This window comes from Elephantulus edwardii, unplaced genomic scaffold, assembly GCF_000299155.1.
Source record: "Elephantulus edwardii isolate Elephantulus edwardi_28Jun2011 unplaced genomic scaffold, EleEdw1.0 scaffold00044, whole genome shotgun sequence".
In the NCBI taxonomy this organism is placed as follows: domain Eukaryota; kingdom Metazoa; phylum Chordata; class Mammalia; order Macroscelidea; family Macroscelididae; genus Elephantulus; species Elephantulus edwardii.
Genome location: NW_006399794.1, coordinates 148,846 through 169,454, shown reverse-complemented (window position 1 = coordinate 169,454; position 20,609 = coordinate 148,846). Strand labels below are relative to the sequence as shown.

The 20,609-nt window shown below is 36.0% G+C and overlaps 1 protein-coding gene across 2 annotated transcripts in view; it reads right to left on the bottom strand.

Annotated features, from left to right (window-relative positions):
- BTBD10 (BTB (POZ) domain containing 10) overlaps positions 1–20,609 on the bottom strand; it is a 63,183-nt gene that overhangs the window by 36,399 nt on the left and 6,175 nt on the right. The window contains exons 1-2 of one of the 2 annotated variants that reach the window (XM_006885398.1): positions 17,357–17,749; positions 1,172–1,368 (exon numbers count right to left, since the gene is read on the bottom strand). In XM_006885398.1, the coding sequence (XP_006885460.1) occupies positions 1,172–1,368; positions 17,357–17,481 (322 nt within the window). In that variant the 5' untranslated portion in view covers positions 17,482–17,749. Of the gene's footprint in view, positions 1–1,171; positions 1,369–17,356; positions 17,750–20,609 lie in introns of those variants that run through there. The other variant, XM_006885399.1, reaches the window with a different exon arrangement.

The following is a 20,609-nucleotide window of genomic DNA, read 5'->3' as shown; positions in this document are numbered from 1 at the left end:
GTTTAGGGCTGTTGTACATAGGGTCGCTATGAGTCGCAAATGACTGGACGGCACATAACAACAACAAACTTAGACATCAATAACTTTTCTGCATAATTACACCCTAATATAAATAATATTGATTTAAAATAGACTTAAAAACTAAGGAGGTTTGGTGGAATAACACATAACCTATTGGAGCTGTTAACTGAAAGATCAGTGGTTTGAATGCAACAACTGCTCTGAAGGAGAAGATACAGCAGCCATTTAAAGATTCAGTTTTGGAAACCTGATGGAGAGTCCTCCAAGTTAGAACCACCTCTATGGCAGTAGGTTATTAGAAATTAACTCAGACAGTGTCCAAGGTAGTGGCCAAGGTATTTAAATTGCCTCTTTTCCAGAAGAAAATGAAAACAAACTCACACTACTTTGGAATTTTTGTTGATGCTGTTAACTGGTGTTTTGTGACATAGTCTGCAGCTGTACTGCTAACCCAGAGGCGGCACCTCTCTGGGGTTCCACAGCTCCTGGGGTGATAGATAGGCAATTTCTTCCTATGTGATTTACAGCTTCCAAAATACACTAGAGGGTCAACTATGAGCTGGTTCCAGATCGATAGCAATGAGTGAATGAGTTAATCATATATTAACTTACTCTGAGTAATAAATTTAACTTACAATAAATGAGTAGGAAGGAAGAAAAAGATCTCAACTAATTGCTTACTATACTTTCCTTTCCCTTTAACTTTTATTATACTTTTTTCTTTTTCAATTTGATGCATTATACAAAATAAAAATAACTATATTGCTAGTTATTTTTACCTCTCACTTCTGCAAGTACACTCACAGCAGAATTACTAACAGTAATTTTTAGACTATAAACTATTTTTAAAATAACTATCATTTTATATCTTAAAAGGTGAAATCAAATTTGAAAGAAATCTTACATATTAGGTTTTAAAGGTTTTTCATATTACTTCTTTTATTAGTCTGTCTCAGACTCAAAAGCATTTACCATTAAAGTTACATTTAATAACAAGCTGGTTTTTCAGAAGAACAAAGTTGAAACAGAAAAAAAACTGAGTAAGAGAAACTAAAGTAAATTACTCTGAAGTACCCAGTAAAATTTATTATTATTTTTAAAGGTAGATAACATGCTTCTAAAAAATTGTTGGGAAAGTGAATTTACATACCAACATGGTGCTGTCGTGTTGGAGAAGTAACATTTCTAATACAAGGAGTTAGCTGAGACTCTGTTCTTTCATGAGACGAATCTCGTGACCTGTCACTTGACCTTCGTCTATCTCTTGATCTCTCGTGTCCCCCACTAGCACCATGTAGACTCATTTTGGTGTGATCTCCTCCTCCTTTAGTAACACGTGAGGGAGTACTGGTAAATTAAGAGAAAAAAATTAATCAAAAAGGAAACATAAGATCAACAGTGCCTTTAAACAACAACCTGATTAATAAAACCATTAATGTTTTAAATCATAAAAATTAAATGCTACGTTCCACTTCTAAAACCTAGATCATATATGTGTTTCCTAAATTATGGAATAACATGTCTTTAAAGAGCAACTAATTTATTTCATTGCTTCTCAAATGAGAATACTAAATCCCAGAAAGATTAAATGACACGGGAACACTGCAAGCAGCAGTGGAGTCATTGTCACTGTAGCAGAGATCATGTAGAGCTCCTAAATATTACTCAAGTGTTGTTTGACTGTGGGATAAAAACAGTTTTGAAAATTAGTTCTCTTAAAAATGTAGCTTAGTTGTATTGACTATAAATAAAGTCACAAATTTAATGCTGCTTAACTAAAATATTCTGGTTCACAATTATTTATGCACTTATTATACATATATAGTACATATGTAACACAATGCTTTGCTAAATTCCAATGGAAAAAAGTTACCTCAAAGAACTTATGATTTAAGTATACCAACAAGACATAAAAACATCAAGTTTAAATGAGTTATTTCAAATATAAAACTAGTACATATTCCAACTATATATTAAAAGAGTTACAGATGAGATATGCTTTAGGATCTTAGAGAAAAAAGTTATCATTGTAGATTAGCATTAGTCACTGATATAGTAAGCTCTGACAGGCACCAAAAACCAAACAAACCCAATACTACTGTCTGGTAACTCATAGTAACACTGCAGGACAGAATGGAGCTTTGCTATAGGAGTTCCAAGGCAGAAACAGACTCAAAATGCTTTGAGTTAGCAGCTGAGCACTAATCACTGTGCAATGACAGACAGATAAAGATTTTAATCAGAATATACTGCAGGTGGAAACAAATGAGACAGATATAAGGCAGTTTGGAAACTTACTCTCTTAGCATATATCATAGTGTCTGGTTTTAAAATTAAGAATATATTTTTCAGAACTAGAAAAACTTAATGGCTTTGGAATCCAATTATTCCTTGGATATTTAATTGTTCCAAATTTTGAATGGTACTTAACATTTTGGAAGCTTCATTTCTTCATCTGTAAAATGTGAATTCTATTTAGTTTCTCAATTTATGCGAAGGTGAAATGAGGTATAATATATAAAATGGCAATGTACCTGGCACAACAAAATCACCCATTAAATGTTCAGTTATTAGTTAAGAAAGGTAAAGTCAAAATTATACAACCAGCTCTGAATCACACAGTATGCAGTGCAATGCTAGACCAGAATCTACACCTTTTGGATGAATTCATAGTTCTCATCATAACATTACAATGATCTATTTCTTTAAAACCACACTAGTAAGGGCGTACGCCAGGGATGCATCCTATCTCCATACTTTTTCAACCTATAAGAAGAACAGATTATCCGGGAGGCTGGGCTCTATGAGGAGAAATGTGGGGTCAAGATTGGTGGACGATTTATCAACAATCTGTGTTATGTGGATGACACAACCCTGGCTTGCTGAAACTGAGGAGGACCTGAAGTGCCTGCTGCAGAGGGTCAAGGACTACAGCCTACAATATGGATTGAGGCTCAATGTCAAGAAGACAAAGATTCTCACCACTGGACCAACTGGCAGCATCAGGATGGATGGTGAAGAGATTGAGATTGTACACAGCTTTAGCTTGCTTGGCTCCACAGTCAACAGTCTTGGCACTAGCAGCCAGAAAATTAAAAGGCGCATTGCAATGGGAAAGTCTGCTGTTAGGGACCTCTCCAAAGTACTGAAGAGCAATGGTGTCTCTCTGGAGACTAAGGTGTGTCTGATACAAGCCATGGTCTTTGCAATCACTTGTTATGCATCAGAGAGTTGGACAATGACCAAGGAGGATAGAAGGAGAATTGATGCCTTTGAGCTGTAGTGTTGGAGAAGAGTATTGAGACTACCATGGACTGCTAGGAAAACAAACAGATTTGTCCTGGAAAGAGTTAAACCGGGTGGCTCCTTGGAGGCAAGGATTCTGAGGCTCCATCTAACATACTTTGGACATGTTGTGAGGAGAGACCGGTCCTTGGAGAAGGACATCATGCTTGGGAGGGTGGAGGGACAGTGCAGGAGAGGAAGGCCCTCTATGAGGTGGATTGATTTGGTTACTGGGATAATTGGGATGGGAGTGTCAGAGAGTGCGATTGGCACAGGACAGAGCGGAGTTTAGGGCTGTTGTACATAGGGTCGCTATGAGTCGCAAGCAACTCGATGGCACATAACAACAACAGTTAAAACTCAACTTGTTGACAATTTGAAAAGTAGTTTCAAATCCTGCAGTGCAAGAACTTTTTTCAGCCAAATGGCTACAGTGCTTTGTTCTATAAGTTATTTTAGTATTGATTCTTTTCATTTTGATGGCATAGTCTGTTAGGGTTAAACTGCTAACCCAAAGGCTGTGCATCTGAAAGTCTGAATTCACTAGCAGCTCCTTGGGAGAAAGACAGGCAGTCTCCTTCCATTGCACTCAGGAGTCTCCAAAACCTAAAGGAGGGTCTTGTAATCCACTCAAAAGCAGTGATTCACATTCACATGAAAATCAGTAACCAATTTACTGTAACTTAAGACTACACTACTGGCGTAGTATTAAAGGGCTCATATATTAATCAAAAGAAAGGCTGGTGGTTAGAACCCATCAGCTGCTCAGTGGGAGAAAATTACTTCAGTTTAAGATTTACTGCCTTGGCAATCCTATAGGACAGTTCTACTTGGTCTACAAGGCCCCTTTTGAGTCAGAATCAACATGGTGGCATTTGGGTACAATGACCTTGGACCCTGAAAGCATTCCAAGGGAAATAATGGGTATTAAACTGCCAACCAAAAGGTAGCATGTATGACTCTAGTGACTTAAACCCACAAAAGGCTCCATGGGAGGAAGATGAGGAGTCTCCTATTAAGATTTACAGTCAGAACCAACTCCATGGCAGTGAGGTAATTTTTCTGTTTTTCTAAGTATGAGCCTTTATCAGTAATTTGTCTCATGAACCTACAATAAGTCAATTAAGCAATAAACAAATCACTTCTACCTGCTTTCTACTGGTAGGCAAAATCACAGTAGGTTTACATCTGAGGGACATAATCATTTTCGTCAACAAAATTCAAACAAACCAAACCTGTTACCACAAGCTTTATACCATAGTGAACTCAACTCATGACTTACAGAGTAGAACTATTTCAAAGGGTTTTCTTGGCTGTGATCTTTACCAGGCCTTTCTCCATAGTGACACTGGGTAGGTTCAAATAACCTTTAGACTAACAGTTGAGTACAAAGGAAGCACCACTCAAAAGATCTATTATTTAATAAAAATAGAATAAATTTCTGTTGTTGTGTGCTATCAAGTTGGAAGTGATCCACAGCTGACCCTCCAGTGGGTTTTCAGAGACAGCAATCGCATAAGAAATGACTGCCTGCCCTTCTCCCATGGAGCTACCAGCAGACATGAACCACATGCCTTTGGGATTGCAGCTCAGCTTCTTCCCACTAGATACCAGAGCTCTACATTTATGTTAAAACCTTAAAAGAGTAGGAACACTGCCAGTTCTGCTTAATTTCCTAAAATAGAAAAATAAAGACTACATATCACTAATTCTTCAAATTACTCTAGCTTCTAAGTTTAAATAAATTTCAACTGCTATAAGAAAGTAACAGAGGCCTGGTGGTATACCACATAATGTGTTGGGTAACCAAAAGGTCAGCAGTTCAAATTCACCAGCCACTCCTTGGGAATAAGATGTGTAGTCTGCCCTCCTCCAAACCCAGTAGAGATTTACAGCCTCTTAAACACTATAGTTTGTCAACCCTATATAGCAGTCAAGATCAACTTTGGTGAGTTTTTTTTTGAGATTTTGTCTGTTTTGCAATTAGAAAGCACATCTTGTGTGAATCTAATAATTTAATAGAAAAGGTGCAAACACAATTACCACTAAGGCAAATGCAGGCTAAATGCTAAGTTTGAATAAAGGCCAAGCAGACTGATCAACTGAAAATGCATTTCAACCAGACAGCTAGCTCTGAAAGTGAAAGCCCAGACATGGCTAAACATTCTGCTGGCTTCATTTCTAAATTGCTTAGATTTTAAATGAATGCAAAAGGTGTCATAATACATTTCCATCTTTTTATTCCCAAATGGAATGATGTTCCCTGAACTAAACCTTTAAAACCAGATGCCATGGAAAATTAATTTTACCCAACTGTACCTAATTAGATCATTTTGGATCAGGAACGCACTATAAAGACAAAAGCAATTAATCTGCAAAGGAAAAATGAGGACACAGAGTTCAGAGTGTCTAATTCTCGGGCTATGCTTAAGAGTTAGATACATGAATTGAGGACACAAAAGGAAATGAATAGTAAGCCAGTTTCAGTATCTGCTTCCAGTCAAACAGGAGAAACAAGGACTGATGTTGCTCTCCTGCTAGAAAGCAACAAAGCAAAACAGAGACAAAAATATAGGAAAACAATGGTTTTTGAGACACAGTATACTGGGCAACAAAAGAGAGTGATCCCTGAGAGATGGGAAATACATTAAGGTCAACAAATTTCCAAATGACTATATTGAGAGTTTGCAGTCCCACAGACTCAGTTACACTTACAGATACAGATAAGAAGTTTTGACAATATATGGCTAGAGTCATCAGAAAGTAGTTAAGAGCAAGGGGAAAAACTCAAGAAATCTACAGAGAATTCTCCAACTACTGAGCACATGTATGAAAAGAAGCTACAAAGGCTGAAAAAGAGACCCTGCTAAAAGGATTGGTGCAAACAGTATCCAGTACTCAAATCAGGCTAGAAATAGCCTACCTTTGAAATGAGAAATAATTATACCCAGACAGATCATTGCTCCAGTTCTACACACTAAATTTTAAGATTCAAGATCAAACTGTTCCTGAGAAACTTACCTAAATCCCAAATAAAACCCAGCATTTATAAGAGAATAAAATTATCCAGCACCCAACAATAAAATTCACCATGAATCGAGATGAAACTACTAGGCATGCAAAAACGCAGGGAAACAATACATAATAAAGAGAAATCTTAATCAAAAGCAACTCAGAAGAGACCAATGTCAGAATAGAGACAAAGACAGTAAAATGGTAACTGTATTACTTTTAAAAGTTGTATAGATATGGAAGTAAAAAGGGCTACAAATTACGGGACTGACAGGGACTGACATCAGGGTCTGGGTGAGACTGAGAAAAACTGGGTAAATTATGTATACTGCATTGAAACAGATGAGGGAGAGAACAGTTTAAAAGCGATACATGATTGTGTATTATGGTTATGATAAGAGTCCAGAATGAAGGTTGCATAGTGGAGTATGTGTGTGTGTGTGTATGGGGGTGTTGTATACCAATGAAGGCATTTTTCTTTTACTTTTCAGAGAAGAGTGAACTGGGGGGAGGGGGAGGCCGAGAGAAAAATGTAACAATGAATAAATAAAAATCCAAAATCTCTGTAAATGTTCATTAAAATTAATAAAATTTTTAAAAAGGGCTGTAAATGAAACTTCCACAAATGAAAATTAAGATATCTGAGATGAAAAATATACACTAACTGGAGTTAATGAGAAATTAGACATTATAGAGAAAACACAACAGTATTTGTAGACACACTAATGTGAAATATAAAAAGTTAAACATAGAGATGCTATGTTTAAACAGAGAGAGCTCAAGTGATCTAGTGGGTAAGTAGGTGCACTGCCAGAATGGGTCTCTGCACATCCGCTGGAAGTTAAGCTGTGAGTTAGTTCAGATACAACACAACGAACAGGAACAAACACAGAGAGAAAAAGAAAAAGGAGGAAAAGCAAGACAAATATAAGTAAATTTCAGGTCAATTTCAAGTGGCCTAATATTAGTTAAAAATAGTTGTTCATTGTCATTGAGTCAGAATTGACTCATAGCTAACATTCTAGTGGGTTTTCAGAGACTGTAAATTGCATAAGAGGAGACTGCTCATTTTTCTCCTTTGGAGCAGCTGGTATATTCAAACCATTTGCCTTGGAGTTGGCAGTGCAACTCTCTACTCACTAGGCCACTAGAGTGCCTAAAGAAAAAAGACAGGAGAAGAAATATTAAAATATTTAAAGATATGTGCTGGACATTTTTACCAAACTGATGAAAACTACACAGCACAGGTGCAAATTGCACAGTAAATTCTAAGCATACTTAAAAGGAAAAAAACCTGTCAACCTAGAAGTCTATGTCCAGTAAACCAATATTTTTATGAAGAGAACAAATGTTTTCAAATACAGAAAGAATTCATCAAGAGCAGACTTGTACTAAAAAAAAAAAAAAGTTAAAGGAAGGCCTTCAGGTAGAAGGAAAAATAAGGCTGCTGAAAATATGGACCCAAACAAAGGGAGGAAGAACACTGAAAAATACATGGACACATGTTATTTAAATAAGCCCAAAGAAAAATTTTGATAGTAGTTATAACAATGACTTAAAGGGTTTAAAACTTCCACGCAAAAGTGAAATAACACAATGTTTGGAAGAGAAAAATAGAAGTATAATATCTAAAATTCTTATACTACACAAGAAATTACATTATCACCTTCCTTATTTTGATAAGTTAAATACTATAAACCCTAAACTAACTATTCAACCAAGAAAACTGAGTAATCGCCAATAAATTTATTGCTCTTGTTGTTAGATGCCATTGAGTCACATACGACCCATACACAGCAACCCTATGAACAAAAGGTCTGAACTCTGTTTTATCCTGCACCATTCTGACACTTCCTGACACAAAGAGCCCACTGCAGAAATCACTGTGTTTATCCACCTGGACGATGATCTTCCTTCCTCACCTTCACCCACCCTCCATCCTTCCCAGTATCATGTACCTCTCCAAGGAAAAGACCCTCCTAGCAATATGCCCCAAAGTAAGTAAGGCAAAGCCTCATCATTCTTGCCTCCAAAGAGCACTCCAGCTGCACCCTCTCCAAGACATATCTGTTCTCTGGCTGTCCATGGAATGTTCAGTGCTCTTCTCCAACACCACAGATCAAGAACATCAATTCTTGTCATCCTTATTCACTGTCCAGCTTTCATATGCACACCAAGTGATCAAAAGACAATGGCCTCAATCAGTTGCACCTTAGTCCTCAAACTGACATCATTATTACTCAATAATTTGGAGAGGTCCTTAAATGCAGATTTTCCCAGTGCAAGGTGTCTCTATTTCCTGACTGCTGGTACCAAGGCTGTTAATTATGGATCCAAGAAAGATGAAGCTGTTGACAGTTTCAATCTTCTCTCTACTAATCACGATGTTGCTTATTGGTTGAGTGGTAAGAATCTTTGTTTTCTTGACACTGAAATGCAATCCATACCAAAGGCTGTATTTCTTGATCTTCTGCAAAAATGTTTCAAGTCTTCCTCTCTTTCAGCATCCAAGGTTGTGTCATCTGCATAACACAGGTTATTGATGAGTCTCCTTCCAATCCTGATGCCATATTCCTCTTTGGAGTCCAGCTTCTCAAATATTTTGCTCATCATATGGATTAAATAGGTATGGTCAGAGAATGTAACCCTGACACCTTCCCTTCACAATTTTAAACCAAGCAGTGTTCCCCTGCTCTGTTCACACAATAGCCTCCTGTTTCAGAGATGTTGTTATGTGCCGTCGAGTCGTTTGCGACTCATAGCGACCCTATGTACAACAGCCCTAAACCGTGCTCTATCCTGTGCCAATCTCACTGCCTCCGACACACCCATCCCCTTTACCCCAGTCACTGAATCAATCCACCTTATAGAGGGTCTTCCCCTCCTGCGCTGTCCCTCCACTCTACCCAGCATGATGTCCCTCTCTAAAGACCTGTCTCTCCTTATAACATGTCCAAAGTATGTCAGATGAAGCCCCAGAATCCTTGCCTCCAAGGAGCAGCCTGGTTTAACCCTCTCTAGGATGAATCTATTTGTTTTCTTGGCAGTCCATGGTACATTCAGTACTCTTCTCCAGCACCACAGCTCAAAGGCATCACAAAAGCACAATTAAGTGCTCTGGGACTTCTTCTCAATGTCAGCCATAACTTGTTATCATCCACACAGTCAAATGCCTTTGCAATGTCAATCAAGTACAAATAGACGTTTTTCTGGAATTCTTTAAGCCAGGATCTATCTTATATCAGCAATTATATCCCTACTGCCATGTGTCTTCTAAATTCTGCCTACACTTTGGGCAGTTCCCTATCTATGTACTGTTCTAGCTGTTTTGAATGCTCTTCAGCAGTTTTCTCCTTGCATATGATATTAATGATACTGTTCAAGTTTCCACATTCAATTGGATCACCTTTCTTGGGAATAGGAACAAACATGGGCCTCTTCCAATCCATTAGCCAGACAGCTATCTTCCAAATTTCCTGACATAGAATGGTGAGCACGTCCAAGGCTGCATCTGTTAACTGAAACAAGTCAATCTGTATCCCATCGATTCCTGAGGCCTTATTTTTTGCCAATGCCTTCAATGTAGCTTCCACCTCCTCCTTTATTACCATTGACTCCTGTTCATATGGTATTTCCTGAAACTGTTCAGTGTCAATTCTTTCTGGTACAGTGATTTTTTGTGTATTCCCTCCATCTCCTTTTGATGCTTTCTTGGGTCATCCAATATACTGTGCATAGCATCTTTCAGTCCTGAGACTCAAGGATCAAATTTGTTTTTCAGTTCTCTCAGCTTGAGAAATGCAGAGCAAGGTCTTCCCCTTTTATTCTCCAATTCCAGCTCTCTGCACATTCCATTATAATATTCTGCTTTGTCCTCCCAAGCTACCCTTTGAAATCTTCTGTTCAGTTCTTATACTTTGGCATGTTTTACTTTAGTTTTGGCTTCTTGATACTCCCCTGCAATTTAGTGTCTCTTCTGACAGCCACTTGGAATTTTTCTTTCTCCTGTTTTTGTAATGACCATTTGCTTTATCATCCCACAACTCATCTGGTCTTCAATCACTGGTGTTCAATGCTTCAAACCTATTCCTAAAACAATCTTGAAATTCAGATGGAATTGATTCAAGATCCCATCTTGGTTCCTGTAGACTTATTTTCATTTTCTTCGGCTTCAATTTGAACTTGCATATGAGTTTATTATATATATAAATAAATTTATTGCATATACTAAAAGAGAGCTCTGATGGCCAGGTAAGAAGCTGCCCTGAAACCCTGATGGTACCCAGTTCAAATCCAGCAGCTGCTCCACTGGAGAAAGACAGACGATCTTCTCTCATGAGATTAACAGTTTCCAAAAATCTACTGGATGATATAGGAACTCTTACACATTGTTTATGAGATTGTAAAATGGTACAAGCACTCTGAAAGGCAGTCTGGCATTTCCTAAGAAAGCTGAACATGTAAATTCCATGTGACTCAGCTATTACCCTGAGAAGATGAGAACTGAGGCACAAACGGAGACTTGTACACCAATGTTCACAGCTGTGTTATTCATCATCTAAAGAACATGGAAACAGCCCAATGCAACCACAATCGAATGGATGGAGAAATTATGGTACATTCACATAGCACAGAGGAGCAATGATTTTGTATATTACTATCTAACTTGGTAGGGACTGAAGAGCATTATGCTAAGTGAAGTAACAAAGTCCCAGAAAGATGAATACTGTATAAGACCATTATTGCAGAAACAGATAACTAGTAAAATGTGTATGAGAATCTAAGGGGGGAGGGGGAAAGTGGAAGCACAGGGGTGAAGAGAGTAGAGGGTATAATCATAGGGTAACACAATTTGATGGGTGGAGGGAGAGGTAAGTTAAGAAAATGGAGAAAATCCTGCATGAAAAACAATGTATGAGAAATCTGCAAGTAAACCAGTATAAAAAGTTTCTATTAAAAACAAAAACAAAAAACCTGCAGGAGTGCCAGCTATGTGTAAGTTCTGACTCAACAATATACAGTAACAAGAGAGAGCTCAAAACTGGACTCTGAGCCAGAGTTCAGTCTGATTGAGGCTACTCTCCCAGGACACTGACATTTATCCAATTCAACATCGATCAGTAATAAAAGTCAAACCTTTTTTTCCTCTCATGCTTTCCTTATCTGAGTTCATTATCTTTCAATTTATGCAGATTCTTTTATGCTCTTCTTATAGTATGGATCACAGCTTACGACCACCAATAGATAGCTACTTGAAAATTCCACAGGTCAAAAGTTACTCTAAACCTTGAGGATATTACACTAAGTAAAACAAATCAATCACAAAAGAACAACTATCGTATGAGACCACAACTAATGAAAAGACTTACATACAAAAATAAATGTTCTTTGATGGTGACCAGGATAGGAGAAAACTGTGAAACCAAATTAAAATAATTATTTTTAAAAAAAGCAGGCTTACTAGTCCAATAAAGACTGTGGGAGTTTCTGAGAATATGTTCTTTAGACGTCCTTCAAAACTGGAACTGAACCTACCTCTAGGGATTTTCAGTTAAACAACAGAAAAATGCCTATAAAGTAAAAAATAACACCCATTAGAAACATACTTTTCAGAACAATCACCTAAAACAGACCAAAAGGGCCGTATCTGCCCAAAATTAAGGTTTAGAAGGCTGAAAGGGGTAGGTAGAAAAGAACAAAAAGAGAGAAGAAATGGGAAGAATATTGCTACATTGAGAAAATTACAACTGATATAAAAAGACAAAATGTTTAAATAATTTGTTAAATGGCATATTCAATAAGTGGCAGCACCATAATAGATGGAGAAGAGTGAGGTTGTTAGCAATTACAGGTTGCTCAGATCCCAAATCACCACTCTTAGCACTAGCAGTCAGGAAATCAAAAGACGAATTGTACTGGGAAAATCTGTTGTCATGTCCGAGTACTGAAGAGAAACGATGTCAGTCTAGATACAAAGGTGTGTCTAATAGAGGCCATGGTCTTGTTATGTGCTTCAGAGAGTTGGACAATGACTAAGGATGACAGAAGAATAGATGACTGAAGAATAGAGTTATGGTGCTGGAGAAGAGTCCTGAACATACCATGGACTGCCAAGAAAACAAGTCTATCTTAGGATGAAACCAAGTCTCTCCTTGGAGGCTAGGATTTTGAAGCTCCAACTCACTTTGGGCATGTAGCCAGGAGAGATTGGTCTTTGTAAAAGGACATCATGTTCAGAAGGGTGGACAGACAGAGGAGGAGAGGGAGACCTTGGATGAGATGGACTGATACAGTATCTGGGGCAATGAGAATGGGTGTGTCAGAATTAGTGAGACTGGCTCAGGACAAGGAAGAGTTCAGAGCTGCTGTACATAGAGTCGCTATACTACCCAGGTGACTCAACAGCACCTAACAATAACATACTACGAAAGGTTTGGAAACAGGAGGGGCATATACTTCCTAAACAACATGCCTCTGGAAACCCTATGAACTTTGAGAAATGTCAATAGTTGTACAGGAGCTTTTGTTCAGGTCTTCTGTTCATAGGGTCACTAAGAGTTGTGCTCAACTCAAAGGTAATCAACAATAACAACATTCATTTGCTGTGTAAACTTTTACCCACACCACAATAAAATGTTTTTAAAAAATTCTTTATTATACAAAACTACTTCAAAAGCCTGGAACTAATGATGAATCCTCTGAGATTCTAATTGCCATCAATTTAGAAGTCACTTTCAGTACCTTTAATCTGGTAACTGGTTTGGCCTTAACAAACCCAGGACTCCTGGTGATACAGTGGATATAGTATTTGGATGCTAATCAAAAAGGTTGGTTCAAATCCACAAGTCGCTTCTTGAGAAAAGACTGACAACAAAAGAACCTTTATGGAACAGTTAGTTCTACAGGGTTACTATGAATCAGAATTGACTCTAAGAAAGTGGACTCAAGTATACTCTTTTGGCTGAAGAAAAGGTTTCTTGTTATATATACATTTTTTAGAAGATTTTAAACTTTATAAATCAGCAATGGTTCCCTGGTTTCTTTTATCTAAAACTATACACTTAATTTCAAAATGATGCTTTGAAAATGTAGTCTCTCCAGAGTTTTTAAATCTAACTACTGGTACCAAATATTTCTTTATATAAAACCTCAGTAAACTGATCCTAAATAAACTTCTGCATACTGTCGTCTAATTTGTTTAAAAATTCTTATTACAGCAACACTTGTTCAATGAAATGGCACCATTACTCCTACAAGGGAAAAGCTATTAAAGTAGCATGTACAGAGTTCTTAAAAACCAACCATTCTGCAAAATTTATAACAAACATTATGCAATTCTCTCAGAAAAGAAAGATTATTACAATAAGTATACAATGGTATACTACTCAGCAATAAAAAAGGAACGACTGATATGAGCAGCATTGTAGACAGATTTCAAAGGCATTTCTGTTCAACAGAATTAAAAAAACAAACAAACCAAACCCAAAGCTCAAAAAGTTTATGCACTGTATGATTCCTTTTATGTAATCATCTCAAAATGAGCAAATTAAACCTATAAGGAAAAAAGAGCAGTAGTTAAAGGTTAGGGTTAGAGGAAAGGTATAACTGTAAAAGGTTAAAGTGAGAGTTTCTTTGCTGTGATGAAATGTTCTGTTTGTGGTGATGTTTATAAGGCTCTTTATTGAAAAGAAAAAAAAGAACAGGGGAGCTCTGGTGGCCTAGTGGCAAGGAGCTGCAACTACAATCCAAGAGGCTCACGGTTCGAATCCACCAGATGCTCTGCCGGGGAAGGAGGGACAATCTCCTCCTGTACCCAGTCAGATCCGATTTGATGGTACACTCACACAAAAATAAAAAAAAAATAAAAATAAAAAGAACAAAGTCACTGCCACTGAACCCATTCTGATTCAAGTTGTCAAGTGCCATCAAGCTGACTGACTCACAGCAACCCTATGAACAACTGATCAAAACTTGTCCTATCCTGCTCCATCCACACCATCTCTGCCATGCTCAAGTCCACGGTTGCAGTCACTATGTCAACCCATCTCACTGAAGGTCTTCCTCTCATTGCTGTGTGCCATCAAGTCAGAACTGAACTGACCCATAGCTGACCCTCCAGCCAATTTTCTAAGGATATAAATCACACAGGAGAAGACTCCCTATCCTTCTCCCATGGAGCAACTGGTGAGTTCAAAACTCATGTCTTTGGGACTGCAGTGGTTTCTTACCACTACGCTATAAAATGTGGACCAGAAGCCCCTCTCTCACACAGCAACCCTAAACAACTGTCCTATATGGTTTCCAGTGTTGGAGTTCTTAGAAGCAAAGTGCCATATCTTACCACCACATCTTTCTCCCACATCTTTGCAAGTATATTTAAACCAATGACCTTTTGGTTATCAGCTGAGCACTTTAACCAAGTCTCCTCCAGAATCTATAGAAGTTGTTAAAATATCATAAAATTATTAATCAGAATTTTTTAAAAGTGTCTATAAAAACAGATTCATATCAAATAAGGTCTATGGTAAACAGTACACCATTCCAGCGTCATTTTCCTGTTTCTGATAATGTGCTTTACATTTGAGTACATTATCCTCATTTAGGAAAGCTGGGTGAAGAGTGCCTGGGGAACTCAATGTTCTACTTTTGTACAACTTTTTATAAATAAAAAATTATCTGAAAATCAGGTTAATAAACCCATCCCAAAAAAGGCAGTATACAAGAGTAAAAAAATAACTCATTAAGATATTTTTATAAAATACTGTATCCCTAAAACAGTGATTCTGCTTTTTAAAAAGTAGGAATAGATTCAAAAGGCGTGGGGGAAATTTAAAAAGAACAGAAAGACAAAAATCTATAACAGAAAATGGGTGAGAAAATTTAAAGAGACTTTACCAAAAGCTAAATTTAAGGTCAAATATATCGCAATACCTTTAAGTTACCTGTATCACAGAGGAAAAAGCAAAGATGATCTGACAATTTATCTTTAACAAACCCATTCCGGTCATTTTTAATGTAATCTGTTTTTCTTCATATTGACCACAAAATCTTTTTCTCATTTCTTATTCTAAAATTTCCTACCTTTTCCAAAATCGGACTTCTCTACAGTTACTTTTAGAACCTCTTGCATTTTCCTAAAATTTCAAAGATCACAAATAAGATTTTTTAGTTAAGTTTATAATCATTTTTCAACTGATCCAAAAGACAATTTAACTAGATGCTTTCTCTTCTTCTATTTCCAAGTTGGTTTTTATGGCTTAGTCTTATCATTTTGCTGTTGATATTACTATTGTTATTAACAGCATTGTTAGTCAAAGTGGTTTAATCTTCCTATTTCACAATGACGCTCCAAAATAAGAGCTGAGAAATATTTTTTCCCTTAAAGCCAATATACTGTTAAACTTTCCTAGATGGATCTCACTTGTTTTCAAATTAATGTGTATATATCCAAGCTTAAAGAGTATCCCTGAATAGTTAGTAAGTCACAACATTGAATAGTTTCCATCAGAAAAAAATAGCAAAATTACATTACTTAACTCCCTAAGACAGCTGTCCTTTTTAACAGAAACTTATGCTGTAAAACCATGCTGACTTTTTCTTTGATCAAGAATCAGTCAAAACTTAAAACTGGTGAAAAAAAATTACAATGCATTGAAAAGTCCAGAAAAATTATTAAAGTCCTGTAGAAACATATTTCATAACACAGGGAATGTTCATCACTAATTTTTTATTAAAAATAAAAAGAGAAAGAAATGGTAACATACATATAGTAATATCCCAAAATATATGTGTAATGTGTGATATTACAAAGACATGGAAAAAAAGGATTATCAAAGAATTTACCTTTCTTTTGACAATAACATTTTTTATTCTACATGCTTTTCTATACCTACCAAATTTTATGTAATGCATATATATTACTTTTGCAATAAGATAAAACATTTTTATTTTAAAATCATCAGTATGATTTTAAGGAAAATATACAAAGTATACAGTAGAAGATAAAAAGGTCTGGCTTATTAGATTTACTTTTATAATTTCCATAAGTGAAGTACTATAATAAATTTTAAAAATATTTCTGGACCCTAAACCACACATACACATAAAGGAGACAATATCAACAGAACTTACTACCATTTAAATACTTGAATAAGTCATGCCAGCCAAGAAGATGACCATCCAAACTTTAGAATTAAATGAGTATGTAACAACAAGCATTTCCTTGCTGTTCAAGGGAAGGGCATTGGAACCACTCAAATACATCTAAAATACAGCTGTTAAATGCTGTCTATTCCTACAAAATGAACAATTAGTAGGACTGGGTAATGAAGATTAAAAAAAAAAAAATCACTATTCAAAATGTTTAAAATCGTGCTACAATGCCCTAAAAGAGAAATGAATGTTGCCTCTTAAGATGTCAACTTCGAAGAAAGAGTAATTATCTTTAAACATTTTTGTCTGACAAAATAAATATATGGATTAAAAAACTTATCTGACTTACTCTCTGCTTCAGTTTCAGTATCTAAATAATCTATTCAGATTCTATGTTCTAAAAGAATAGAAAGTAATTTTAACCAATTAGAATTTTATAATTTTAAATAAGTCAGTCCGATAAAATACTGTATGTAAGAGGTTCAACTAATTTGTAAGTCATCTAAAAGTAAAAATATATAAAACTTTTTTTGGAAATTATCTTATTTCTTTACCTTTAATTTAATTTTCCAAAATAGAAATTTTATTATCAAATATACAAAAAAATCATTTTCTTTGAAATACATTTTTATGATATTCCCGAAACAAGAAAAACAAGGCAAACAAATTACATGAAGATATTAAGGCTAGACAAATAACAAAGCAGCAAACCCATGAAAACAAAAAAGACACTTTCATTTAAAATAATTTTTCACTAAAATGATAACATAATGAATGATCTTTTACATCCCAGATCTTAATACCAAAAATCCAAAGACATCTCCATAATATTCTTATTTGTAGATCATCATAACCCAGAGATACCATGTAATAAATGAATACACACCTTCCTTTAGTATTTGCCAAGGTAGAAACACAAAAACAAGAAAAAAATTTTGAAATCAGAGTATAAATGGACTCTGCTCTTTCAAACAATGCAGCACTGAAAGCCAGGTCAGCATCCTTGGGCATTACTAGGAAACTTTAGCACATCTGATATTTCCATTATCTTCAAGATTCCTCTGAACAATCAGAAAATATCTCAGTCTCCCCTACTTCACCTGTCCATAGACTTCTTTTAGCTCTCCTCCCTCTACTGTGTAATAATGCTGTTGTAATTATTTAGGCTTTATATGTTCAGAGCTACAACCCCCTCTATATTAATTCAGTTCATTTTCTCAGACACTGACTCAGCCGTGGGTTGTGCAGCACTGACGTTTCTAACCAAATAGCATCGTGTGAGCCGTGATCGTCCCATTTCTCCATCTCTGGGCAGTGATTGGATATTGTAATTGATAGACAGGTTGAAGAAAACTCAGGAGATGAGAGCTTAGAGATATATTGCCAAATGCCATCTGTAAAGCTAATTCTAGCTCAGCTTAGCTTGCCAGGTTTTAGAAAAATAGGATGCAGCTAACTTTCTTCCTTCCTTCTAATGATGTACTCATTCTGGACAAGTTTCTCTTTAAAAGTGAACAGAAATTATTATTTGTATTTAAAAATCCACTTAAAAACTGTTCTATAAAGCAACTAAACTTTTCCATTTCTAAACTACTGTTGAAACTACAAAGCAACTTAAAAGGGAAACTGGAAGGCTTGGTTTTATGCAGTCTTAGCATAAATGAGCATGCGTACTTCTATGTGGGAGTGAAACCTTGCGGCAAAGTCTGATATTGAATGTATGATGCATTTATCTTTAGTAACCTGAGAAGACTGCAGATCTGAGCTTTATATAGTCATTTATAACCTAATTCAAATATTCTAGAACTTTTATCTTACTATTAACCTAGGCATATTAACATATTAGTCTGGGGGGGAGCACTTTCTTTTTCTTTATTATTTAAAGAAAGTAGCCACGATTCAGTAAACTCTGGAGGTTTAGTGATAAGGAGTTGTGCTATCATCCCAAAGGCACACAGTTCAAATTCATAAACTGCTCCACAAGAGAAAGATGCGCAATCTCTTTCCTCCCATGTGATATACTGACTTTGAAAACCCACTGGAGGATCAGCTATGGTTCAGTTCCAACTCAATGGTAACACAATAGCCAGGATTCAAGCCATCTGCCTACATTTCAACTGAAAGTATTTCCAAAATTTCAGCAAATTAACAAAACTTTTTACACAATTCAATTAAACTATACAATAGAAAAGAAAGTGTAAGTTTAAGATGTACTAGAATAGAAATCATAAGGCAATGTCCATCAAAACCTTAAAACATCAAAGACTCCAGTACCTAGTGCTACTTTTGTAAATCAATAAATATATTTTTATCTTGGCCAACAAAGAAAGGAGGAAATTAAAAAAAAAAGCTGAAAGCAAGATATTCCAAAAAGTGAACAGATAACTAAAAAACCCAAAGCTAAGCCACATTATATTTAGATTATCTTCCAAAACAGGATCACTTTAGAAAAAGTATGATTATTTCTCAACTTTTAAAAAAATCTTATACTGGTTAATTTACAAAGTTCAAACACATTATTTTTCAGAGTGGATTCTTCCCATTTCCTACACCATCCCCACTCATCCAATTGTGCAACCCAATAATTAACTGCTCCCCTTCGCCCATCCTCCCCTCCCTGTTTCCACCCTCCCCCCACCTGGATCCTCATACTCATTCTACAATAATGGTTTTAAACAGTATTTGTCCTTATGAGACCAAAATAATTATTTTTGCAAACTTAAATTCCCAAGTGTGTTGATGGCAAAAATATGACCAGTTTAAAAATTGTTTATCAGTCTAATATCCAAACATAGTTCTAATCAATACATTATAAGCAGATACTTGCCTGAAATTTTTTAGAAATGTTATTTCCTGATATAAATGAAGTCCCATTCCTCCTCTTTCCTACCTGGAAAGTGACAAGATGGCTGATAATTCAGAAACCATTTTATGATCATAAAGAAAAATCTCACCTCATCTCCATCAAGTTGAAACTAACTCATAACTGACACTTCAATGGATTTCTGACGCTATAAAACTCAAGAGAGGAGACTGGCCATCTTTCTCCTATGGAGTTTCTGGCAGATTTGAATTTCCAAAGATGAGACCTTTGGGTCAGCAGTGCAACTCTATGGATTATACCACCAGAAATACGATTCTCTGAAAATCAAGAGAATCTGCCAAAGAATCAGATTTCTGACACTGACACCCTTAAGCTATCAAACTGTATTCAACCAATACCTATCTCTAGACTAAAGCTGTACAAGAGAAGGAGTAAATCTGTAACTCTAACCAGAATTTAGTTTTCTTTTACTCAACTACCCATAACTAAAATACATTAAGATTTGGGCTGAGTGCAGGGATGAGAGTGGATGGAGACATAAATGCAAGACAATAAGACAAATTATTAGCTTAAAATTGGGGGCAATTTTTGCATACATGTTGTTTTTATGTACTATCAGGTTGGAACTGACTTAGAGCTGACCCTCCAGTGGGTTTTCAGCAGCAATAAATTACACCAGAGGAGATTACCCATCTTTCTCCCATGGACTTGCTGGTGGATTCCAAACAGCATGCCTTTGGTTTGGCAGCCCAAAGCCTTATTGATAAGCCACCAGAGACAATACATTGCTCTATTCTTGCATATGTTTCAAATGTATAAGTTATAAAAAATTATTTTTAAAATAAAAACAATTAAAAACTTGTTTTTCAACCCCAGTTCTTCCATATACAATCCAGATGGTTTTATACAATTTAATAACTCCTCTTTCCATGTGTCAAATGGTTACAGTGATACTATCTGCTGAGCTCCACATTCAGATTCCAATCTAATTAATCTTCAAAAAGTTCTTGTCAGGAATGTTCTCCTCTACAAAGCCTATAATCACCCAAGAATAAACTCAAGTTCCGTGTTTTCACTAAGGAACTGAGAAAAGATTCCTTCACTGAACTCTTATTGCAATTCAGTAAAGTATTACAATTCAATGTCCTATTGTCCTTTAATTATTCCACATCTGGTGAAGACTTTGTCCTGACACACTTAACTCTCCCCTGAACTGAAAATAGGTTCTCTATAATTTGTTGGTTGTTAGTACTTTAAAAATCTCACCATTAATCTACTATCTTAACTGGAAAAAAAAATGAAATTTTTTTAATTT